The sequence below is a fragment of the Cajanus cajan genome, chromosome 5 (assembly GCF_000230855.2).
Source record: "Cajanus cajan strain Asha chromosome 5, NIPB_CcT2T_4, whole genome shotgun sequence".
Taxonomy (NCBI): domain Eukaryota; kingdom Viridiplantae; phylum Streptophyta; class Magnoliopsida; order Fabales; family Fabaceae; genus Cajanus; species Cajanus cajan.
This window is the reverse complement of record NC_138521.1, coordinates 49,301,480-49,328,215: the sequence shown is the minus strand read 5'-3', so window position 1 is coordinate 49,328,215 and position 26,736 is coordinate 49,301,480. Positions and strand designations below refer to the sequence as shown.

Here is a 26,736-nt window from a genome sequence, read left to right as displayed (position 1 = left end):
CAAACATTTATTACACCAACAAACACTTGTCTCCTCAAGAAGCATATCATGAAGATAGACAAAGAAAGTCATGAGAGAGAAGCTCAAGGATTTGCAATGATTATCTTCATTAAAACCTTAAAAAGGAAGTTTGAAGTTTAGAAAGAAAGTGACGACAATCTAGAACAAAACATTTTTTCTTCATTCTTTCTGTAATTATCCTTGTACTTAACCTATTGTATCAAGTCTTAAAAGGAAGATGAAACAACTTTGTACACCTTTGTAACTTTAAGTTATTGGGTTTGAGCCAGAGAGACTTATTTGTAAAAGAATACTCATTGTTTGAGCCAGAAGAGGTTTGTTTATAAAAGAACACTCGGTGTTGAAGCTTGAAGAGGATTTGTGTAAAAAAAATACTTGGATAGTTGCTTGAAGAGGCAATTCAAAGTATACTTAGGGTTGAGTCAAAAATGGTTTGGTAAAGAATACTTATATCTTTGATAAGATAGTGAAACTTGATTTGGTTAGATCAAGAATTAGATGTAGTTTCGATGGTTAAGACGAAACAATATAAATCTTTAAGTTCATTATATGCTTTGTTTATCCTCTCATATATGTTACCTTACTACTTCATTTTTTTTGCAAAAAATGAGTTTTTAAGTAACAATATTCAACCTCCTTTTAGTGTTTTTCTTTTCTCTATAAAGATAGATTAAGAGAGATTGAAAACAAGGATTTACATTGGTTCACTCAAACTTGGACTATGTCTAGTCCTCACATACTTTGTGAGATTGTTTTTACTATATCAGTAATATCTATTTTGATTACACCACTAGCCATGTGTTGGGTTTAGTTCCACACAATATAGCCAACAACTATTTGTGTTTCAGACTTAGCAACCTACTAAGGCTTTTTACAAAATCAAGGTTTTATGTATCTTAGCAATTACTATGGTTGCAATAATCTCTCCTTAACTAGGAGCTTCCAATAAGGAAATTTCTCACATTTTTTTTCTATTACAAGAATGTTTACAAAATGTAGAGGTGGAGATCTTTGAAAATAGAGTATGAAGCAAGGATTAAAGCTAAGAAAACTTGTATTTTGATTAGTGTAGTCAATAAATTCCTCAGAAGTAGTTTGCTTCTAAAGCTTCCTTCTAAGCTACCTTCTAAGCTTCCATCTAAACATCCTTTTGAGCATCCTTTTGAGCAACCTTTTGAACAGAATCTTCAGTATCAATCTTTTGAGAAGTTAAGCTTGAATTGAAGCTTCTTGATGAAATGTTCAAAGAATTGGACCTATGAACCGAGTCTTTGTTTGCTCATAGAACAACTAAGACCATGGTGTTATATGTTAGCTCAAGCAACTTAGTTGCTTACTATTGGTGTTTTTGAGTTGAAATATCCTTAAAGCTTTTGAGTATTAATCAAAGTAAATATGCAATACTTGAATAGATCTGTTAGTACTCCACAAGAATACTTTTCATAATTAAAACTTGAAACTAAGAGTTTGTCATTATTAAAACATATATTAATGCAACATTCAACCTGAGATAGGTGTGTCCATTAGGGACAGTAAAACTCTACTATTTAGTATTTAATGGAATAATATATCTAATATCCGAAGTTAAAACCATTGGTTAATACTACTTTTGGTTATACAAAGAACTTGTCATCATATGAAAATTTTAGCTAAATGTTGAATTAATCACTCATAGTGATTCCTAAAAGGAATTAGGCACCAATACTAAAAGAGTTTTTTATGACGAAGACTTTATGTTGGGTGTAATCCATTCAACATAGATAGTGATACGATGACAAAGTTACAAATATAACAAAACTTTTTTGTTGGGTATTGTTTCACCAGTTATAAAAAGTTATTTCTATGTCAAGTGAGTGAACACATATCATAAAATGTGTCAAGAAGTGTCAAATTTGTAGTTGATCTTAACCTTCTATGATATGTGTAATAACATCCGACATAGAAAGAACTTTCCATGATTGATGAAACAATAATCGACATAAAAAGTACTTTCAAATTTTAGATTGAAAACATATTTGCATTCTAGACTCTTGTTTCTAGTTTTGTCTTTTTTTCTTCATCATCTTCCTTCTCACATATCTAGGTAAAAAATATTTTCTTTATTTTTTGTTGCTATTGTTTAAATATTAATACTATGGTGGTTTGGAAACTAACATAGTGGTGGCGAAACACAAAACGCAATGACTGCAAAAGAAGATGTCACAACAAGAGGGAAATAAGGTGGTAGGGAATGCAAAAAGATGAGATGAGGAAAAAAGAGTGCAAGAGCGAAGCATGAAAAGATGTGACGAGAGAAAGAGCATGATGATGAAACTTGAAAAGATATGACAACAAGAAGGAAAGAGTGTGATGGCAAATACCAAGAGATGTGATGAGAAAGAAAGACTACGATAGTGAAGGAATTGTCAACCTAAAAAATAAGACTTTTTATATTAGTTATTTTTATAATCGATATAAAAGTTAAAACTTTCAATATTGTCGGGATTTATGACGCTTCTAAAGCCGACATAAAAAACTTATTTTATTTGTCATTAAAAGTTTCACACACACCAATGAGACGATTATCGTTAAGGGATTGTGTTTTTTAATTATGGGTGAGTTAAGCGTTAAAGGTTGAACAAAAGTAAATTTTGAAAGGAAAAAGACAACAAAAACAATACATGTAATAAAAAGCAATAATAGTAAATAGGGATGCTTAATTGATTAGTTGTGTGTATAAAAAAAAGTACAAACCTTATTTATATTGTTAGGCACTTAAATATCCTAGTCTACCATTTTTTTCAACTTGGTAACTACTACAAACGTGGTTACTACCTCCATCAAGTAACTTTTACATTAATTCAGCTAATCAAACAGTTACATTTTACTACTTTATAAAGGATTAATTTTTCTTCTAGTAGCTACACAAACTTGTTTCCTTTAAAATATCACCACGATCATCCCTTTTTCAACACATTTATTTACCTTTAACTATCATCATCTTCTTTGATTTTGAATTGTGTCAATTCCCTTATATTTTGAAAGGAACATTATCTCTCACTAGTTTCAACCACTATTTTTCATAACCCACATTTGAAAAACTTTTAAAATTACAATGATTTCCTTTTTCCTCTCTAAACTAGCATTGATTACACTCAAATAACTTTCTTGTCAACTAATTGTAAACATTCGATTCTCATATTAGATTATATACAAATCAACTTATGCCTTAATAGTCAATAATTTATGTTCAACTAACTTTCTTCTAACTAATGCTTAATATTGCATTAGCTAATGTTTTAGTTGTTGGGGTTATTTTATGGTATTTGTCTGAGGGGATGTTTTATGAGAGTTATTTTTATAAGGTTATTACACACACAACTTCACAATGATGAGATATTGTCCGCTTTAGGTAGGGATGGCAAAAATACCCGCACCCGCGGGTACCTACGGATAAAATCCGCTACGGATAATAAATGGATAGGCTAATTGGGTACCCGCGGATAATGGGGACGAATAATTTTTTACCCGTTTATAAATGGGGCGGGGGCGGGTATGATGATATCCATACCCGCGGATACCCGTTTAATATTATTTCTTAAATATCTTAATTATCCTTATACCACATAGCCCTAAAACTACACTCTCGCATCTTATTTTCTTACAAAAGTGAGGTTGATGAAGTTACTAACATGTGTTAAGCATGTTATAGAATTATGTTAGATGTAATTTGATTAATTTTCTAGCTTTGATTGGACCAATAAGATTTATGTACTTTAAGTTATTTACTTTCGTTTGGAATTATGAGATTGAATTATTGTAACTTTGTGATGAGACTTTAACTTACTTGTCAGATTGATGTATTTTAAGTTATTGATTATATTGCATTTTTATTATTATTTCAACAAAATTAACGTTAAATACAAATTCAAAATTAAGATTAAATTTTTGTTTTTAATATTTCAATGACATTAAATATAAACTTAAAATTATTTGTAATATAATTTTTTTAATTTTTTAAAAAATTTATAAATATCCATGGATATCTATGGGTATTCAAGAAATTCATGGATACCCGCTTAATGGATACCCGCACGGATATGGGGTTGGTATGGGACCAATTTTCATTCAGCAGGGCAGGGGCGGGTTTACTATTACCCGCCCCACGGGGCCTATTGCCATCCCTAGCTTTAGGCTTAAGCTCTCATGGTTTTGCTTTTGGTCATCACCCAAAAGGCCTTTCAAACATTGAAGTATGTTTGTGCTATATAAGTTATTATTTCTTGTCTTATTTTATCGATGTGGGACTTGTTTGTATCCCAACAATCCTCCCCTCAAACAAGGGACAACCCAGGCTTGGGCCACCATCACAATTCGCATCGGTCAATGCCCCGAGTCGATCGACAGACCGGCTAACACCGTTTCACATTCGACCGAGACATACTGCCGACCCCCATCCGCTTCCCTCTCAACAATTTCAAGCACTCTTTGACTCTCTTTTCAAAGTCCTTTGTATCTTTCTCTCGTGGTACTTGTTCGCTATCGGTCTCTCGCCAGTATTTAGTCTTGGATGGAATTTACTGCCCGATTGGGGCTGCATTCCCAAACAACCTGGTGTTGTCACCCCCATCCGCTTCCCTTTTGACAATTTCAAGCACTCTTTGACTCTCTTTTCAAAGTCCTTTTTATCTTTTTCTCGTGGTACTTGTTCGCTATCGGTCTCTCGCCAGTATTTAGTCTTGGATGGAATTTACCGCCCGATTGGGCTGCATTCCCAAACAACCCGACTCGCTGACAACGCCTCGTGGTGCGGCTCTGATACCACTGATGGAGTTATTTTATGGTATTTGTCTGAGGAGATATTTTATGAGAATTATTTTTATAAGGTTATTACACACACAACTCCACAATGATGAGATATTGTTCGCTTTAAGCCTAAGCCCTCACGATTTTGCTTTTGGTCATCACCCAAAAAATCTCTCAAACATTGAAGTATGTTTGTGTTATATAAGTTATTATTTCTTATATTATTTTATCAATATGAAACTTGTTTGCATAGTTTTAAAAACCGGACCGGTCATCGAACCGGTTAAGGTACTGGGTCAATGGGTCAAAGGTTGAACCGGTGGGTCACTAGTTGAACCGCATGACTCGATTTTTATTAAAAAATATTTATATTAAATATATTTTATACTTATAAATTTTAATAAATTCATATCTTATTTTAAATTTCAATTTTTCTATCTTATTTAAAATTATTTTTATTTTTATTTTGTAAAAAAATACATTAAAAAAATTACATGTTAAACGGTATATTAATACAAATTAAAAATATAAATAATATGTACATATATAATATGCTTGCAATTAATATCACAAAATAATATATGTAATATTTACATAGATATTGCATTATTAAATATATAATTTAAAATTAATAATATACTATAAAAGTTATTTAAGTTGTATATATTGCAAATAAATATATTAGAACAAGTAGTCATTGTTATATTTAATAAGACTCCTTGCTTTTTCATTAAGAGATTCAATTTTCATTATTATTTTTGTGATTTATAGTCCCTTAAAATTTTTTAAAAAAAATAAGAAAAAAAAGTGGTTGAACCGGTTTGACCCACCGGTTCACCGGTTGAACCGGAAAATTGACCGGTTCAATCCAATTTGAAACGGGTCGACTGCATAACCGATCCAACTTCAGATTCGAACCGGCTGGACCACCGGTTCCCGGTCCAACCGGTCCGACCGGCCGGGTCGGTCCGAGTTTTAAAACACTGCTTGTTTGTATTCCTATATTAATTAACATCATCACTCTAACTACTTACGCTTTATTTATTCTTTTCTTTATCAACTATTTTTCTAAGTGTCAACAAAACTACAAATAATATTAAGAATATTTAATATTTCATACAAACTGATGAACTTATATAAGTAGTTCTTAAAATATTAAAAAGGTTTAATTTTCCATTTACTTCATATAGTTTCATGAATTTTACTTTTTAATTTTATTATTAAAAGTATTAAATTTTAGTCCATATACGTATTATTTTTGTTTTCATTCATTTATATAGTTTCATAAATATTTTATTAGTCCTATAATTACATAATTTTCTCTTTAATTCTCATAAAAATAAAAAATAAAAACTAAAAAAGAATAAAATTGTTTTGTAAAAGAATTAAAATAAAATTTTTTTAATTATAAAAACTAAAAAATAAATTTATGAAACTAAAAAAAAGTTAAAAGCTAATTAAACCTATTAAAACTCGATCAATTTAGTTCCTTCATCAACATATTTCACTAACGTTGATAGACTAATTCAAAAGATTTTCATTACTTAGAAAATATGTAACATAACATTTAATACTTTAATGTCATTTATATGATTTTATTGGTTGAAGAGTTACTGAAGAGAGAGAAATTGAATACTTTTAAGACCAAATTGATTTCTCCTATTTATTATCCTCCTTGAACAAAGAAGACTAGAGAGAACGTGCCTTAAAGTTTGTTTAATGCTTAGGTTATTTTTGTCGGTGAATACATATTTTTGTTTGAAATGTGAATTTTGAAATTATGTTGTTGGGTGGTATAAAAATGAACAGAGTTGGACATGGATTGTTCAAGCAAGTGATAACCTCGTCTCAGTGTCTTTGCACACAAAAACCAAAATCCCAGTATCTTTCCTCACATATTTTTATTCTTTTTTATTTATGTTTTTCATAAAGATTTACCTTTTGATTTGAGAAAGAGAGAGAGAAAAAGTTTGGGTTTTGCTAAAATGAAAGGAGAAGGAGGAAGCACGAAGAAGAGAGGAAAAAAAGGTGAGAATCGTTACAAAGGAATTAGAATGAGGAAGTGGGGCAAGTGGGTCGCTGAGATTCGTGAACCTAACAAGCGTTCTCGAATTTGGCTCGGTTCCTATTCCACACCCGTTGCGGCGGCGCGTGCTTATGACACTGCTGTCTTCTACCTCCGGGGTCCCTCCGCCTGCCTTAACTTCCCCGACCTCCTCGCTGTGGAAGGCCCCACCGCCGACATGTCCGCCGCTTCCATCAGGAAGAAGGCCACCGAGGTCGGTGCCAGAGTCGACGCTCTCCACCTCCAGAACGCGCCCGCTGTCGTCGCCGGAGAATTCATCGACCGGGTCGACCTCAATAAGATACCTGAACCCGAAAATTTGGATTTTGACTGGGCCGGTTGCTAACGTGCGCTGCTGAGTTGCAGTGGAGCAAGGTGACGATGATCATGACATGAGGCCCTTTTTCGTTATTATTTTTTTTTTTTAATTTAGATTTCACAAAAGGAATTTTGGTGCTGTCAAAGTCAAAGTTTTAAATGTAAATTACTTGATAATCGCCCTACGCTTCCTTGTTGCTTTTAATTGTTCAATTTTAACTAAATGAGATAAGTATCGATGGCAATCGGGAATTTTTGAAGAAAAAAAACTTTTTTTAAAAAAATTAATGGTGTTTTTATTTGGATAAAAAAAAGGGGTTGTAGAGGTTAGGGCCAGGGGGAAGCATTGCAATGGCCTAAGAGAGTGAGCCCTTATAATAAAGTACTACAAAGGGCAATAAAATTGGGGGGTTAGGTATATTTGTGGCTTATGAGTTGTATTTGTGAAGAGAAGGGACCATTGGAGAGAGAAGATGCTGTGGTCACTACTCTGTTTCGATGATAACGATGGGTGATGGATGGGGTCGGTTAATCGGTTCTATCGTCTCAGATTTTTGTCTTGTTGGAGTCAAATATCGGACAACAATTGTATCCAACAAATAGAAAATAAAAAGCAACCGAAAATGTAAGTAACATGTCTGACGCCTCCAATGTGAAACCAAAATTATAGCTTCGCAAGCTGACGTCAATTTTTATGTTTAATTTGAAGTGATAAATATTAATTTTTACGTAAATTTATATTTAGACGTGTTTAACTCTTATTTAAAATCAAAGAATTAGTAGATCTATTTTGCCCAAAAGAAAATGGGATAGGGTTATCAACTTATAAACTTAAATCCAGTGATCAGAAAATGGGATAGGGTTATCAACTTATAAACTTAAATCCAATGATCGAGTCCATTCTATGCGTTAAAAAATGGATATCAAATACACGCTAATTAACACCAAAGGTTTGTTTTATTTATTTATTGATCCGGTGGAGAAAATAAAAAACATAAAAGACGGTCGGTGAAAGTATAGGTAATTTAATAAGAGTTTGGCTTAGAAATAATTTGTAAAATATTTTGCTTTTGATTTGATACGTTGAATGTGAGCTGAGTTGTGTTCCATATTTCGTTTGCTAAGATCTATAAATCTTTTTAGACGTGAATAGTTCATGATTAGGAGAATCGCATGATGCTAGATGGGAGTAGTAGTGTGTCATTGATACCTGAAATGCATGTTTGGTTTTGCGTCTCGAAACAAATCCACGTCTAGCTAGATGTTACAAGTAATAGATTCTGTGTGACATGAAAATGTACAAGAGCAAAAGTTAAAAAATGCCAGTTCAAGCCTTAACTAAGATATATAGAATCGTGTGACTGTATAAGCCAATAATATAGAGAATGAAAAAAAATGAAGACTTGTGAAATGAAAAGAACAGGACGTGCATATAAGTCAAAGTTATTTGTGTAGGGATGAAGACATTTTTAAGCTTGATTTTTCAAGAGATTTGTTTTTTCAAACAGACAATGTACCGAATAACATGGACACCGAAAAACAAAACCTTAAAATCTAAAAGCCATTCGAGTCTTTGGTATATTTTAAGAGCAATTCTATTAACAATTAAAATAAAAGTTAAAAAATTATAATAAAAATACCTTTATTTGAACATAATTATTTTTTTTATAATGTCGAAACCAGTTTTAAAGTAATTTTATTTTCACCAAAGAAAAATCATTTTACAAATTAATTCTTCCCTAATCTAAAACAGCCTATATCAAATTTCATTCCACAATTATAATTAATATAAAATTAGTAGGATTGAAACGTTTTGTACTTTTATATTTTATTTAATAAAATTATTTAATAATTATCAATATTTAATAAATTAATTGATATTATATTTAGTCTTTAAATTTAGAGATCTTGAATTTGAATCTTTTTCTTTATAAGAATGATTGATTTTTAATATCATTTAAAAATTTAAAAGATAAAATAATATTAAAAAAAATGTGTATACCAAATGCAACAATGTTAAAGATGATGTAAAAACATCATGTTAGGTCTGAATTAGCTTTGACAATAACAATGCTATTTTCCTCGTGATTAATTAATGAAAAACAACATGAAATAAGTTCATTGACATGCACCAGTTTCATAATGTGCCACTTTAAAATTCTTTTATAATTTAAAAAGAAAAGATCCAACGATTTTTTTTATTTATTGTTAGGTACTTGTGTTTTCATTTTCTGTTTTTAATTTTTAATTATAAAAAATGTTAGATTCTTTTTGATTTGTTTTCTATTTTCAAAAAATTTGTAGAGCAAAATTATTTTCAATGTTTCATGTAATTAAACAGAAAAAAAAAGATAAAAAATTTTACAATTAAAAATTGAAAAAAAAGTGAAATAAAAAACAAGTAAAAATAATCCATAAAAAGTAAAATGTGTGCATGTTACTTAACATTTTCCGCTTTTACAAATGTGGCAACATTCAAAGCGTGAAGGGGCCTTCAGTGTCAGTCTGTCCGCAGCATGCAAATTTCAAACATTCAAAAGAAAAATCATTATTTCTCAGAGGAATCATCATCTACAAATATAGTAAAATTTAAGATCTCGCGCATTTTTTTTTTCCAGTTATGACATTGTCTTATGCTTTATTTAGTAATGAGTTGGTCGGACCCCCCGGTGGTACTTTCCTTATATTTTTTACATGCGTTACATTTTTTTAATTACGACCTCTTTAAGCTAGAAAAACCCTTCTGAAATCTAATATCAAATCTTTGAAGAACAATTCTTTTATGAACACAGTCTGTCCACACAACCAATCAAAACTTCAAGATGCATTAAAACGATTATAATCTCTATTGAAGTTTGTGCTGATGTTATTTGAGTAATACAAGAAATTAATGCCTGTAGTTACAAGCGTTAGTTAATTTAATCTCTAAAATTACATCATTTTGATCCCTAAATTACCAAATGACAGTCATTCTAGTCCTTAATTTTGTAGAGACTATAAAATGATTTTTTTTTTCGCTAATGACTCACATTTGTCTGCAATTTGGTACAACATCAAGGATTGCGGCAAAATCGCAACCATGCTTGGCAACAGTTATGCTTATGGCAGGCCTGGCTAGACATGAGCCAAACCTAACTGGCTAGGGCTTTGCTCACTGAGAAATAGAACTCATTTAATTTCTTGCCTCAATCTATGTACTAATTGAGAATGTTAGAATCAATGAATTAGGTAATTAGGCCTGAATTTGAAACTCAATAAAATACATGACAAACATTTATTCGAGATTGCGCATTCAATAAAAAGCATAAATCACTCTATAAAATACATAACTCAATGAATTAGACCCTTTCACGTCAATCAATACTCAGTTCACTACTCAAAAACTACAAAGACAGATTGCAAAGAGGGATTTCAGGTTTCCTAGAGCACTCTAATCTAAAGTTTTCACTTCTGAGTCGCGGTCACACACGATATGAAAACAAGGTTGGAAGGGAAAATGGTAAACAATTTGGATCGAATTCTGCGTATGTGGATTGTTAAATATGATGCAAAATTTGGAAATAAAATCCTAAGGGAGCAGAGGAGATAAATAAGGTGTGACAGAAACATACTCGAGATCGAAGGAGAAGCGCAGGGTTCGGTGCTGAGATATGCGGAGAGCGAGGAGAAGAATATTGGGATTACTTGTTACTCAATGTTCATATTCATTACTTCAAGGACTCTCCATTTATTTTTTTATACTTTTATAATTTTGTTTTTAACTTGTTATTCATACAGCCGACTTCTCAGTGTTATAATAGATAAGCTAGATAAGAAAGATGAACAGAAATAAATAAATAGGACTTATTATTTTTTAATTTTTTCCCCTCTTATTTTTCTTTGATCAAATAATTTTACTTATTTTCACTCTTGTATTTTCACTCTTTTGAACCTAATTCTTACTCATTTTCTCTTAACCAAATAAAACATTAATGAAATTTTCTTTCCTAATAATGTTTTTTTTGATCTTATCAAAGAGATTGGCTCCAATGCCAATTAGACTAACTACTTGTTTATACTATTAGAATTTAAATATAAATATATTTAAATTAAAATAAATTTAAATATATTTTTAATCTTTTAAAGTTAAGTAAATTTGTTTTTGATAATTCAAATTTAAAATTTTTTTTTATCTTTGTAATTTTTAAAATATTGTTTTAATCTCTCAAACTACTAATAATACATCTGAAAATAACAAATTGAAAAAGTTATGTAATATCAACGAAATTTAATGTAAAAGAAACATTAGTAAGTAGATTGTGTAAGACAATATTGACTTCTTTAAAAAATTGGATATAAGGATTAAAATAATATTTTTTAAAATTACATGGATTAAAAAGTGATTTTAAATTTGAAGAGTTAAAAACAAATTTACCTTAATTATGAGGACTAGAAACCATTAAAATATATAAATTATGCAATAATCAATCTCCTTTGCATATAAATTAGAATAAATATATTCAATAAAAATGTATAATTCAATCTCCTTTGCATATAAATTAGAATAAAATATATTCAATGAAAATATTTTTAGAGACAATTATTCAACCAAATTTGTTGTAGTTTTTATTTATTTAATATTGAGTAGTTATAGATGGAATTGAAAATGCATGTCTAATATTGAAAAGATCATGTTGTATCCTACAAGACTTGCGTGAGTGTCTATAGAGAAGTCCTTTAGAACAGTGCATTACACACCTTAAGAGTTTAAATTAGTTTGTATTCTCAACATTCATGGACAACAATCTAAAAGACTTAAAGTTGTCTATGAAAATTCTTGATGAATGTGAGAGATGAGCATGAGACTATGACAACAAAGAGAACGCAACTTATGCGCTACTGCGACGGTCACATGTGGAGGAGAACAAGGTGTCAATTGGTCAGTTCTATGTGATTCTACCATTGTTGAGTCTCCTGTAAAGCAATGAGTTTTGTAGGAAGAAGAAATTCATATCAATAACAGTAAGCATAATTAATTTGCCAACCAATTTGGTAAGAATTTGTCCAAATTTTATTGATCAATATGTGTTAAATATTTTATGTTTAGATATCATGGTCTGTAATATATTGTTATATTGGATTATTATGTTCAACTATGAAATGTTAATTGATAATTAAATTACTTTGGGTTGTAACTACTTATTAAATGTGTGGTGCATGTTACATGATTCACAATCATGATTAGCACATTATATTGAAAGACTTTATATATTTAATTTTTTTTATTAAAAGTGTTTGAGGAGAATTAAATATTCATTTATTGTGTGAAAGTTTGTGGTGAAGAGGTGAAGAAAATAATTGTGGGGCATCTTTTTTTTTTTTTTGGTTCGTCCCTGAAGTATTCACCGCCGATAGCAGTGACTAATCTCCTCGCTACGTTGGAGGCACCTAATTGTGAGGCATCATTTAGAGAAAAATAGTGTATACAATTAATATTTTTGAAAATCTCTTCATAGTGAGAAAAATTATAATTTTTATGAGATGAAACTAACCTAGAACAATATAGATAAATAATTATGTTGATCTAAGTGTGAATGATTTTTATGTGAGGATGAATATTTTTTCTCTAATTTTGGATATATTAATTATATATGTTGATACCTTTATGGTATGATGATATTAGTGATATGATTTTTTTGAGTATAATTCTTGAAAGTTATAATCATTTATAACATGAGTTAGTGGAGAATTATGAGTAATATGATGTTATCAATATTATAATATTTTACATAACATGAGATGTTATAAAGATACTATAAATTAATGGTATTTAACATTGTGGATTTTCAATTGTATTAGAAAATATAATAATGATTAATTGAGTCCTGGATACATATGAAATAGAATCCACTAATGTTATGTCATTATATTTTATTGTAGTGAAATTAATTTGAGATCAACTAATAATAGTTATTGAATTAGAGTTTGTTATTCTAAAAATGGCTGATCATGAGATTTAATGATGGAGAACCTCTTAACTAATATTTCATTGGGAATATAAAATTAAAATGATGTGATATACCATTTGTCTAAAAAGATTGAGAATTATTATGTGCGGTCAAGGGGTATAAGTGAGTCAAGTTGGGTTAGGTTTGGATGAATCCCTTATCCGATCCAATCAAAATTTAACGGGTTGGGTTTGGTGGGGTTGGTGCATTTTTTTTTAACCCAAACCAACCCAACTCGATCACGAACGGGTTGAGTTGGATTAATCGAGTTAACATAATTACATTTATTTTTAATTGTAAAAATTTAAATATTCTAAAATAGATGTAAATCATTTGATACATTGTTGCATATATAATGTTATCAACCTATAAAGCAAACAATGATACAAATTAAATTCTAAAATAAATTTATTAATTTGCTACATTATTATCAACTAAAAAAATATTAATTAATACAAAATAAAAAAATTCAAAATAATATTCTAAATTGTGCCTTATATTATATTTAATTTAAAAAAACTTAAAATTTTCATATTTAATGTAGCACGTGTAATTAATATATATATATATATATATATATATATATATATATATATATATATTTCTATTTGAACAAAACTAATATACCTTACAATATACTTTTGAATTATATATTTAAATTAATTAGTTATAATTTGTATTATTTTTGTTATTTTTTAGTTAGGGAAAATTTAAATTTAATTAAGTGTCAAATAATTTTTTCTTGTTATTATTTTAAATTATACTTTTCACACTTGAAAAGATAAGAATGTTAAATATCATGCACTTGTTTTCTCTGCGTGTACTAAAATATTAAAATTATTTAGTTAATTTATAAAGTAAAACTTTATCATATTTAAGAATAACTATTTTATTATACATTTAGCAATCATAATTGTGATACAAAAAATGACCACAATATAATAATAAGGATAAGAAAAACTGTCAACTAATTATATCTACTTTCTTAAAAAATTACTAAAATCTTTAAAATTTAAGATTCATATACTCATTAAAATTCACTTAAAAATTAGTTACTCATATAATTTAAAAAAAAAACATATTAAAAAGTAATTTCACTCTACAAAATCTCTTGAAACAAACAATAGGTAAAAGCTAGTGTAGATTTGACCCATGTCATCTAAATCTTAAAATTAGATTCATAAATGTATTGATAAAATTTCTTTTACCATAAATTTTTTTTTGGTCAAATTTTATCATATATAATAATAATGAATGCAATAAATGAAAACATATAGTAATTATTAGATTATTTTAACTATATAATTAATCTAATTATCAAGCAATCAAGTAGATTTATAATTTTTCTAGTGCAATCAACTTAATCTGTTTATATAAGAAAATAATAAACAATACATATTACAATGTATACATACATGAAATTGAAATATTTTATAAACTATTGTCACTATTTAATAAATCTAAATGACTATTTGTTTTTAGGATTTTTTATTCGTCAATCGAATTCTTCTGATTCAAAAACCTTTCTTGCTTGTTTCAACTCTTCATTCATAGACAGGAGTTCTGTACAGTGGTTAAGTTTTGGCAAATCCTACGGTACATAATTATATATTATAGATATAAGACAAACAACAAAAGATTATTATGAAACGACAAACAAATATTATGTTGTAGCGTAACCCTGTTGTTTTAAGGTAGATATTATGAACTTATGATAGCCTAATGCCATGTTGGCTCAAGATTTTCCCTCTAAAGACTACAACATTTCAGATTTTTTGCCTAAGCTACATCTAGGCTTGTAAGACAATTCCAGATTTCTTATGTGACATTGATAATTAACAAAAAGATTATCATGTTGCAATTAAATATGACGGTAGTGAGATCATGTTGTTTAAAAGGTAGATGACATGAACTTATGACAGCATAATGCCATGCTAGCTCATGATCTTGTCAATGAAGGCTACAACATTTCAGGGTTTTTTTTTTCTGAACCAAGTCTAGGCTTGCAAGACAAATTCAAATTCCTTAACTGCTATATCCAGAATAAGACCATCCAGAAGTTTAATTTGTTGGGTAATCAGCTCTCCGTACCAACCACCAAAGCAGTGGATTCAGTTTTTTCTTCACTTTTTGAACAAAAGATTACGAGTTAGTCTTCAGTAGCTTCTTAAAATATCATGGTACATTTGCTCAACTTAAAAAATGGTGAGGTATCTAGATACTCAATTTCGTCCGGGGGCATATAAACAAGGACATGGACCTCTGTTATGAAGGGAAGGAGCTCCCGAAGCATGCCAACAATAGGCAGGACTTTAGAAGGCCCAAAAGCCCAAACAAGCTAATTTTAGAAGACTGGAACGGGCTATTCCAAAACCGGAACGGGCCGTTCCCAATTTGGAACGGGCCGTTCCAAGTTCCTAAAAGGGCCAAAAAACCCTAGTTTGGAACGGGCCGTTCCAAGATTGGAACGGCCCGTTCCAAGCTCTTCAAAAGAGGGCTAAAACTTTAACTGGAACGGGCCGTTCCTAAACTGGAACGGGCCGTTCCTAAACTGGAACGGGCCGTTCCAAGTTATAAAAAAAGCCTAAAGATCCTTGTTTGGAACGCCCGTTCCAGTATACCAAATGACATATTAATCTTATCTCTGGAACAGGCCGTTCCAATTTTAGAACGGGTCGTTCCAGTTACAAAATTTACACGTAACGGCCATATCCAGAACGGGCCATTCCAATTTTGGAACGGGCCGTTCTGGACCCTTTCTGAAGTCTATAAATAGACAGCTTAGGCTCATTTCTCAAGACCCCAAAAATTTCGTCCAAGACTCCTTAAAGCACGAAATTTCTCTCTCTTTCTCTCCTATTGTATTTCTTGAGATTTGTGAGGCATATTGTAGTGAGAAAAGTTGTCATAAAGCACCTTCTCCATATTTGAAGATTCAATAGAGCTCGTTCAAGAGGTATTTCAATCAATCTTTTTCTATATCTTTTATTTCTTATCTTTATCTCTATTTTTATTTACAGCAAACACAATCATGTAAATATTTTAGAGTTAGTCGTATAATTTAAATTTTCAATATGTAAATAAATATTAATAAAGGGGATTCAATATTTAATTTATTAATTCTTATCATGTTAACTTTATCATAGGGTACCGATTGAGGGCGTTGTAGGGGTGCTTAATGCCTTCCTTACACGTAACCGACCCCCGAACCCAATTCTGGTTATCAAGGTCATTATTGGATCTTTAAAAACATTTTCTTTTTCCAATGTTTTGAGTAAAATATTGGTGGCGATTCCATGAACCTATTTTCAAAATCATTAATTAAGGATTAGTCTGGTGTTCGGACATTCCTTAATTAATGAGACTTTTAAAAGGATGTCTAAACCATTAGTCGCGAGATCAGAAATTTTCGGGTTGCGACAGATGGCGACTCCGCTGGGGACGTTTTAAGAGGGTCAATCCCAAATAAATGATGAAGTTAATAAAATAAGAATAATAATTTAAATATTTTTCTCCTTTACTTTGTTTGTTTATTTGCTTGGCTTTAATATTTGTTTGCCTGTTTGAATTCTGCACTTGTTGGAATACAAATTGTCCACAAAACCTTTACACACAACAGTTCCCCCTACACCCGGGGGCATGAGGGTATTAAACATAGGGAGTGGTTGACGTATGACCGGCCCAAGTTTGGCCTTGGAGCCTGCGAGCCTTGTCGGAAATCACACTCAAGGTGATAACTGGTTACTCTAGCCCGAAATACTGCGACAGACCTTAGAGTTTGTCAGGTGACGGCGACAGAGATACTGGGTCCCTATAATGGGGGCACCTTGGGAGCCTTGAGAACCAGTGAGATTAGAACCATCCTATACAATGCACTTTTCTTGATAGGGACCACAGACTAAGGATTTGAACACGATCGTTCGTGGGTGTACGTTGATTGAGCATGTGTGTGTGCATTTGTTTGTATTATTTTGTTCTAATAAGATGAATTGAAATTTTAAAATAAACAAACAGATAATAAAAAATAAAAAATAATAATAAAAATTTTATACCCCTTTGTACATTCTTAGGTCAGCAATCCATTAACATCATATAGGTAGTTTCCTTTTTGTAAAAAAAAATCAATAAAAGAAATCTCATCTTTACCATGCATCATTCCCCTTTAGATAATAGAAACATGATAAAGATTAGGCAAAAAAAATAACATGCATTCTAGATTAGCTCATTAATTTCATTCATTTTATTTTATTAGCTAAGGAGAATTAGGTTGCAGTACGTATAGAAAGTTAAGAAAAGTGAATGCTCTAATATACGACAGTATTTGCGCTATAAAGAAAAACCCAAATCAATTTTTAAAAAATACTATGGTTGGGCCCTTGCTCCGATATGTTTGTTGAAGTAAGTCTTCTTAGAATCTAATATAGATTCTCGCTTAATATTGTCGAAATCTATTTGAACATTCACAAATAAACAAATCAATGAGACTGATATTTATTATTCTCATCTTTCTCTACATTCTGCATTACATTCATTTAGAGCATATCCCTCCTTGTAAAAGAATAAATGAGAATAAAAAGGGAAATTAACTTATGTGCGTTAGTCGGAAGTAATGGAAGCAAACCGTGCATAAAGAGTTTAGGGTAAATCATTAAGATGCCAACTCTTGCCCTAAAGAAAATAAAGCCGTGTCGTGCAACTGTGAAATCCAAGCGGAATAGGAATGGACGAATCCACACTCCTAACGAGTTGTAAGCTAAGAAAGAGAACCTAAGGAGGACAAATCCCTCAAAAGGAAAAGTGAATAGAGCTTTCTTGAAAGATGATTTCAACAAGAGAGAAGCATTGCTTGTTAAGAAGCTACTAAAATGAAAACCCACAAAGGGCATACTAGGCAAAAAAAAAAAGCAATGTTTGTTCGAGTTGAAAGTCGAAAGACAGCTTGAATGTTCCTTTTGAGAAACAAGACTCCATGGAAAGCTCTATCATCGCTTCTACCCATTCCTACCTCTTAGGAAAAGACTCAGGATATGGATTGGCAACTCCTTCATGAGAGAAGAAGCCAAAGGACCTCCCTCTACACGAGATATTCTGAAGTGCCACATCCAAGCAAGTGTGGGACTAGCCCTACAGTCTGACAACCTAGGCCTCTCTAAGGGGCAACCTCCCTCTACTTCTCTGTGTATGAATCACGAACTCGGGGCATGCTCGGGCCCTCGAGCTACATTAAATGGGCACGTGTAAATTGAAAATTTCATTTTAATGCCATACACTTTTCTACTTCATTTCTCTTCTCCAGTTTATCTACTCTAAGCCTCGTCAACAAACCCTAAATAAACGAGTACATTTGAAATAAGGACATCATTAGAAACAATGGCTTTATACACCATAAAAAAGAACACATAAAAATCAATCAAACTTGGCATGACTTGTGGATAAAAGTCCAAACGAAATCAGTGCAAGGGACATCCCCCTTTAATGAAGGAATGAAAAATGATCACAAATGCTACAAAGACAAAGGCCTGGCAGGAAACCCACTAAGGGGGCTGCGCAAAAGTTAGGGCAAGATCTACTAGGAAACCCACAATTAAAAAGGGTAACCTAGGCAAAAGTAAGGATCAAAAGAAAATGTCTGCTAGGGAACACATCTCAAGTAACCTAGGCAAAAGTTAGGACAAAGTAGCATCCCGAGCTGAAAATTGAAAGGCGGCTCGAGAAGATCATTTAATCAATATGCAATCCCAAGTCATCGCTTAACTTTGAAGGAAATAATAAGCTAACGAGGAAAATGATTTCTTCACTTTGAATGTGCTTGTTCATCAGCCTAAACCACTAGCCTACCTCGGCCAGCCATTCTTCTATAAACCATTTTTGAAAAAAATCCTTTCTACCAAAACTTTTACAAAAAATATATATATATCCTCTTCCTTTCTTTCCTCTTGACCTATATGGCATTAAGATAAATTTGAGAGATACACGGAGTATGCATAGTGAACACTCACAAGGAGAAGATGGAGGTGTCCTAGAATAGAGTCTAGGTACACCTAATCTAAGGGCTAACATATCATATCCGGTACAAGCGAGAGGGCTGAACTACACAAACCTTAGGTTCAAGAAGCAACACTGAATTCGACAAGGCTAAAGGCTAACAATCCATGTCATTGATCAATGCGCATAGATTAATTTCTTGAAAGTAAAAATAAATTTGCGTTATAAGCATAGCATAGAAGCATCATTGCATAACATGCATATGGCACAAGTGTGCACAAAAGGGTATAAGTTCACAAAAAAAATTAAAAAAAAAAATCCAATCCATTTTTGCTTTGCATTTTCTTTTGCATTCTTGCATTCTTTGTGTGTGTCTATCCATCACTTGCTGGAGGAATCAAGAGGCCGAAGCACTCGTAAAAAATATCAACAACTATACAGTGCCTTAAAATCCGAGATCATGTCAAAAAGCATAGCCCCAACAAGGGCATTCCATACAAGTGGTTTCATATAACCACCAAGAAAAAAAGACACATCAACAGCAAGACGAGATAGAACCGGAGTCGATCGAATAAGCAAGCCCATAAGCATGAAGAGGCCATCGCGCCCTACTCCTCAACTAAATGAAGGATGATCTAAGAAAATGCCAAGATCAGGAATGACTTCCTAACCAAAGCCAGGACTGGCTTCCAAAATAATACTCATTAATAAAGATTCAACAAATAACATCATGGAATGGATCCCTCCACCAATAATGACAATAAAAAGCAAAAGCAATAACATGAGAAAAAGGCAAGCTTCGTAAATGTTGAAAAAAGCCGAAGCATTTAGAAAAATAGCAAAAAAGGCAAGCTTCAAACATGAAAAAAGCCGAAGCTAAACAAAAATGAAGTTAAAAAAAAAACTCTATCACAAGCAGATGCCTGGAGAGGCATCACAATACTCACCTTGAGAAGAACAACACCAAACTCTTACCAATCATCCCATAATGAAAGCGCCTGGAGAGGCATCACAATACTCAAGCGGTAGGGGCAACATTGGAATCCCTGCCAGTCATCCACTTCTCTGCCCACCAACACAGGGGCACATCAAACATCTCCTGCCCATCCACTTGGGGGCAGTCTTTCATCCCACAACACCAACAAGAAGACCTCAAGTACAAGAACAAAGAGGATTACCTGACCTTAGAGGTGGCCGGCTGAAGCCTTAAAATATCAGTCCAGCTTGGAGAGGCTGAGCTACGAAACTACTTCAACAAAAAAAGTGGGTTACCTGACCTTAGAGGAGGCCGGCTGAAGCCTTAAAATATCAGTCCAGCTTGGAGAGGCTGAGCTACGAAACTACTTCAACAACAAAGTGGGTTACCTGACCTTAGAGGAGGCCGGTTGAAGCCTTAAAATATCAGTCCAGCTTGGAGAGGCTGAGCTACGAAACTACTTCAACGACAAAGTGGTTACCTGACCTTAGAGGAGGCCGGCTGAAGCCTTAAAATATTAGTCCAGCTTGGAGAGGCTGAGCTACGAAACTACCTCAACGACAAAGTGGGTTACTTGACCTTAGTGAAAGGGTTGCTAGATCTCCAAATCTAGTACAAAGTGAGTTACCTGACCTTAGTGAAAGGGTTGCTAGATCTCCAAAACTAGTACAAGATTGAAGAGGGTTACCTAACCTTAGAGTGAAAGAAGCTACAAATAAAGGAACACATTATCACAAGAGAGACAATGGAGCTTCTACTCGAAGACTGAAGATCAGGTGTACAGTTTTTCAGCCTTGTTACCCAATAGAGTACGCAACTGCTCTAAAGGGTGAGGATACGAACAAATACACCTATCTAAAGGAAACAACACAGAAGCGCCAACACCAAAGAGACGAAGAGAAGACCCGAACGAAATGTCTACGTCTTTACTTGCCTTTGGAAAAGTAACACATTACTATTCCAAAGGACAAGTAAAGAGGGGCAGCTGTAGACACCCAATTTCGTTCGGGGGCATACAAACAAGGACATGGACCTCTGTTATGAAGGGAAGGAGCTCCCGAAGCATGCCAACAACATGACCGGACTTTAGAAGGCCCAAAAGCCCAAACAAGTTGATTTTAGAAGACTGGAACGGGCTGTTCCAAAACCGGAACGGGCCGTTCTCAATTTGGAACAGGCCGTTCCAAGTTCCTAAAAGGGCCAAAAATCCCTAGTTTGGAACGGGCTGTTCCTAAATTGGAACGGGCCGTTCCAAACTCTTCAAAAGAGGGCTAAAGCTTTAACTTGAACTGGCCGTTCCAAGTTATAAAAAAAGCCTAAAGATCCTTGTTTGGAACACCCGTTCCAGTATACCAAATGACATATTAATCTTATCTCTGGAACAGGCCGTTCCAATTTCAGAACGGGCTGTTCCAGTTACAAAATTTACACGTAACGGCCATATCCAGAACGGGTCGTTCCGATTTTGGAATGGGCCGTTCTGGACCCTTTTTGAAGTCTATAAATAGAAAGCTTGGGCTCATTTCTCAAGACCCCAAAAATTTTGTCGAAGACTCTTTAGAGCACGAAATTTCTCTCTCTTTCTCTGCTATTGTATTTCTTGAGATTTTTGAGGCATATTGTAGTGAGAAAGGTTGTCATAAAGCACCTTCTCCATATTTGAAGATTCAATAGAGCTCGTTCAAGAGGTATTTCAATCAATCTTTTTCTATATCTTTTATTTCTTATCTTTATCTCTATTTTTATTTACAGCAAACGTAATCATGTAAATATTTTAGAGTTAGTCGTATAATTTAAATTTTCAATATGTAATAAATATTAATAAAGGGGATTCAATATTTAATTTATTAATTCTTATCATGTTAATTTCATCATAGGGTACCGATTGAGGGTGTTGTAGGGGTGCTTAATACCTTCCTTACACGTAACCGACCCCCGAACCCAATTTTGGTTATCAAGGCCATTATTGGATCTTTAAAAACCTTTTTTTTCCAATGTTTTGAGTAAAATATTGGTGGCGACTCCATGAACCTATTTTCAAAACCATTAATTAAGGATTAGTCTGGTGTCCGGGCATTCCTTAATTAATGAAACTTTTAAAAGGATGTCTAAACTATTAGTCGCGAGATCGGAAATTTTCGGGTTGCGACAAAGTAATGTTAATGTAGGAAGGGTTTCTGCCAATGCTTACACCTTTCAGGAACCAAACTAACCTCTGCTAGTGTCAGTAGGGTGCTACTTCTACAATCTATGGTACTTACTGAGTACTGACATTTAATTTGTTTGCAATACTTAACGTTAATGATCGTTAAGACACTAATAACTCGGCCTAAACTTTGATCCATGGAGATCTAATGCTAATGATTGATGCTACAAAAACTAAAGAGGAGGAAGTCTAGAGAAAAATGGAATATAAAGAACATAATTATTTATGCATTATGCATGAATGGTTCTCCGTTCCCTGCAGACTCGGGGTCAAATAATAGTACCTTAGTCCCTAGTATTAAAATGAGGGTACTAGTACTAAATAGTCACCGAAATATTCTTCAGATTCCTTGGCTGGTCAAGGTAATAGAATACTAATAGTGATAATATTGATTGCTTGCATGCCTATTATAACATTTCAAATTGCCATGCTGAAAAAGAATATGTTTGAATAAATTTTCCCAAAAGCACTTTAGAAAAAAAAAAGCAAAACTAAAATAAGTTTTTCTACGAGCTAAAATTAGTCTATGCATAAGTTAAAAATAAGATTTTGAAAAAAAGAATTAAAAAAAAATCTACAAATTAGTTTATGTAGAAATTTATTTCATTTTTGTTTCTATTTTTCTCTTCTAGAAGTGTTTTTAGTGTAGTTTATCCAAACAAGACCCAAAGACGGATTGAAAAGAGCAACTTCTAGCTAGTAAGAGTGTCAGGTTACAATTGTGTTCTGCAAATCTGATTCCAAATCAACTAGGAAATAAACACTTATAAAAAGATGGGTCAATACTGTTCTAAATATTTAAGTGTTAAAGAGAATTTTTCCTTTAGCTTGATCTGGATTCCTCTTTAATTCATTTATTTTGTTGTGTTTTCTCTTCCAATACATAATATTGGTTCTATATTTACTAAAAGGATGGACTATATGAAAAGAGATGCAGAGAATTCAAGGTTCCCCAATAATTTTTAATCTTGATAATAATTATTGAGAATAAAAATTTACCTTGCGAATCAAATAGAGGAAATCCTCCACTGATAGCTTCCCCCTCTAAGATCCAATTTCTTGGGCTTTATGTACCTTTGCAGAGAAAATTAGCATGAGGACAACAAAGCTAACTAACTACTCAAACTAAGCTGAAGAACTAAAAAGTTAGGAGTCTTACCAATTCTGTGACATATTCCACAACAATGTCCTCCATAAGTGCCACACTTTCAGGAAGTGGCTAATTACAGTGGAAAACAAGAATAAAAGTTCAAGTTAACAGACATTGCCCTTTAAAATTTACATGAAAAGATGTATAGAATGATAACACTTGAGACTTACGTTAGGGTCATCTCTAAAGCCATACATCATGTGCTGCACTATAGGACCCAAAGGAGACTGATAAGAAAGTAGGGTTAAATGTAGAAAATTAGGAAGAAAAAAGCTTACATTCTTTTTGGAAAACTCCTCTTTTGCGCTTGGGTGAAGTTTCTGATGGTTGCGAGGAAGCTGCCCTCGGTTTTGATGACGTTCCAGTTCCAGTGGAGGAATTGCTCATTGCAATTACCCAATTGCACAGTGAGGGTTCTGCTCTACACACAAAATGAAAAGAATTAGAGAACTATAGCATATAAAAAGTCTCAAATAATTCCCAATCCAAGGAACCACACCACATTTCTACAGGTTTAAGTAGAAATTTGGGGAAATAGTTGGGGTATTAGGCTTAGCTTTCTTAGCCTCTACAGTTTGTTGGTCACTATCCCTACTCTTAACTTTATAACCAGTAGCACTAATTCTTCGATTAAAAGAATGATTACTAGTTGGAGTAGCCTCTGTGTTAGTACTATTAGGTAGAGTTTCCATTGTATTTAACTCATCTTCCATATTGAAATTTTCATTGAGATTCATGACTACAATATAAAACTTTCAGCAAGATTCGCTCATACATCCAGATATTAACAGATTCACATTCACTCATATCCAAATTTTCATGAAGATACATGACTGCAACATAAAAATTTAACAAGATTCAAGCATACATACAAGAACATAGCAGGCAGCAACTAATATCTACAAGAACCTACTTGATGAAGAGTAAGGTCTTCAAAATATGAACTCTGGGTTAATGTCTTGCTGATCAGAGGACTAAAACACAAATTGTTCCTGCTAGTATACCAGAAAACAAATCATGCTGAAAGTGGCACCGTAAACAAGGCCAACAAACATGTACTGAAATAACTAAACATACTGTATCTATGCATTTTAGGTGCTAAATGTATCACACAGTCCATGTTACACTATATATTATAATCCTTATTTAAGCCTATTACACCTTTTATTAAATAAGATCAATCTATCATATATAACAGAGTACAATCAACTTAACAGACAACTCTCAGCTCAAGCTACAATATAGTTTATATTCAGTAAAGGGAAAACATTAACACAGCTTGAAAAGTCTTGACTTGAGCTGAACACCCTCATCCACCAAATGAGAGACAGAAAAAAATAAGAAATTTGAAATATCCTTATAGAATTTAAGAAATTTCATAATGATAATGTGTATCTAATGCAGACCACACACTATTGTATTTATGCTTACATGAGTTGGGTATGGTAATAAATGATAATAAAGTCCTAATGATATGTTAATATCAGTATCAATTCAGTTGTCAATTGAAAAATATCATCTCACTAATTCAACTGTTCCACCAGTCCCCCAAAATTTACAAGCTTTTAGCCGTTAAAAGCAAATTAGCCAACGAAAACCACCTTTCATGAGTGTAGATTAGTATTTAATTGTCACTTTTGGAACACTGTGTGAACTATGTCCATAGACAAAAAATAATGCAAATTATATAGAATTTGCAAAATTTGACCGGGTGTAATGTAAGAGGAGGTGAAGCAGGACATATGTTGTATGAATATTTTCAATGAAAGTATCCAAAAATGACTAGCATTGCAATGTAAATCAAATATTACTTGATGTTTCAAATTAGGAAGTCTATTTTTAAGTAGCACTAAAAAGAAGATGCACTGATGCAGGAACTATAAAATGATAAGTGGATATTCCTCATTTATGAGTACTCTCGCCTCACAATATGAAGGCAAGATAAAAATAAAGTAAAAAAATTACATGTTAAATGTCTTATTGATTTAAACGGTAAGACATAAAATCAATTCTTTCAATAAGAACAATAGCTCATGCCATGTGCTATTGATTTAATCTTTCTCAATGTCTAAACTCCCAGGGTTTAACCATATTTTAGAGAGGCAATTTACATCTCAGGCTGTGTTCATGTCAGGTTAAGACAAGGGTACAACTACAACCATACAAAAACAAATAGCTTGAGGCACTCAAGCTAAATATTAGCAAATACAACACAACTTGCTACACTTCCATAGTTTCATTGAATTAAGAGACATCCAAAACTACAACACATTCAGATTATTGAAAAAAAAAAATCAGAGCCAGTAGGAACTAGGAAACCTAAATCATTCCTTGTAACCACACATAATTGAACATAGAAAGTTGTCCCAAATCCAAGTTTATCGGTTTAGTAAATAGCATTCCCAATTATAAAGTTGTGACCAAAATCAAACTAGAAAGAACATATTTAAATGACATCAAATATTTAAAAGGAATAGACAGAGCATTGATGTGAGGCAATGCAAGTAGAACTCAACTCTAACAAGCAATACATAACTTTTGACAATGAAGAGGACATTAGAAAATGGAAAACTTTAGGACAATAAGAAATTGAAACAGTGATCAAGGAAGCTCCTTCTTTTATGCATACATCTAATCAACTTAACACCACCTAGGTTAGTTTTTCATAAATCTTTAACAACATTTTCCCTCCTTTAATTTTATCCTTTCTTATGTAGAAATTTGATCACAAAAGGATTGAAACCATACGCGTATTAAATATCCTACCAACTCTATAGCATATTAGCATTCGTTTACAAAACATCTATTCTGGGGAGTGTTCTAAAATCAAATCTGGACAGCACCCGACCCTAAGCCAGAATTACCAGAGGGGCAGTATTAGATAACCAAATACAATGCTATAAAGGCCATAGCCCACCAACTTAACACTGCCTTCAGCTATGCGGCCGGAAAAGGAAAAAAAGTTCCTAGGTCTCAACTAAACTCAGACACTACTGCTAACAAACCAAAGAAGATTTCACACAATGTCTATAAACATGAAGCAACATTTAATGCAAGATCTTCTACATTAAATGAAAGATCAAACTAGTCATGAACGACTACATCCTACTTCAACGGACACTTGTAACGGGCAAATTCTACAAGACTATATATATATCAAGCCCATGAAGCAATGGAACCAGAGACAGAGCTTATAGAGTCAAATGTACAATAGTGTATTGTAATTATCTCTATAGACTAAGG

At 32.5% G+C, this 26,736-nt stretch overlaps 2 protein-coding genes across 3 annotated transcripts; one reads left to right on the top strand and one right to left on the bottom strand.

Moving 5' to 3' along the window:
- The first annotated feature begins 6,494 nt into the window (after positions 1 to 6,494).
- Positions 6,495 to 7,368, top strand: LOC109788183 (ethylene-responsive transcription factor ERF011). The gene has a single exon (XM_020346853.3). The coding sequence runs from the start codon at positions 6,792 to 6,794 to the stop codon at positions 7,215 to 7,217; it is 426 nt and encodes a 141-aa protein (XP_020202442.1). The 5' UTR covers positions 6,495 to 6,791; the 3' UTR covers positions 7,218 to 7,368.
- Positions 7,369 to 7,584: 216 nt separating this feature from the next.
- LOC109816607 (transcription initiation factor TFIID subunit 13) lies at positions 7,585 to 25,937 on the bottom strand. Of its 2 annotated transcripts, none has more exons than XM_083075306.1 (5): positions 23,772 to 25,937; positions 23,664 to 23,701; positions 23,503 to 23,562; positions 23,343 to 23,417; positions 7,585 to 12,142 (listed from the first exon to the last, which is right to left on the bottom strand). In XM_083075306.1, exons 1-4 carry the CDS (start codon positions 23,878 to 23,880, stop codon positions 23,388 to 23,390), a joined length of 237 nt encoding a protein of 78 aa, XP_082931432.1. In that variant the 5' UTR covers positions 23,881 to 25,937; the 3' UTR covers positions 7,585 to 12,142; positions 23,343 to 23,387. The 2 variants fall into 2 exon arrangements, with proteins under 2 accessions (XP_082931432.1, XP_082931431.1); XM_083075305.1 differs by lacking the exon at positions 7,585 to 12,142 and adding an exon at positions 14,295 to 14,767.
- Positions 25,938 to 26,736: the final 799 nt, after the last annotated feature.

What these genes read in the sequence shown, in the direction of transcription:
- LOC109788183 (XM_020346853.3), top strand. Translation starts at nt 6,792, where the DNA reads ATGAAAGGAGAAGGAGGAAGCACGAAGAAGAGAGGAAAAAAAGGTGAG.
- LOC109816607 (XM_083075306.1), bottom strand. Translation starts at nt 23,880, where the DNA reads ATGAGCAATTCCTCCACTGGAACTGGAACGTCATCAAAACCGAGGGCA. An exon ending in GCTTTAGAGATGACCCTAAC is followed by an intron (nt 23,563 to 23,663) that starts GTAAGTCTCAAG and finishes CACTGTAATTAG; the next exon opens with CCACTTCCTGAAAGTGTGGC. An exon ending in TGGAATATGTCACAGAATTG is followed by an intron (nt 23,418 to 23,502) that starts GTAAGACTCCTA and finishes TTCTCTGCAAAG; the next exon opens with GTACATAAAGCCCAAGAAAT.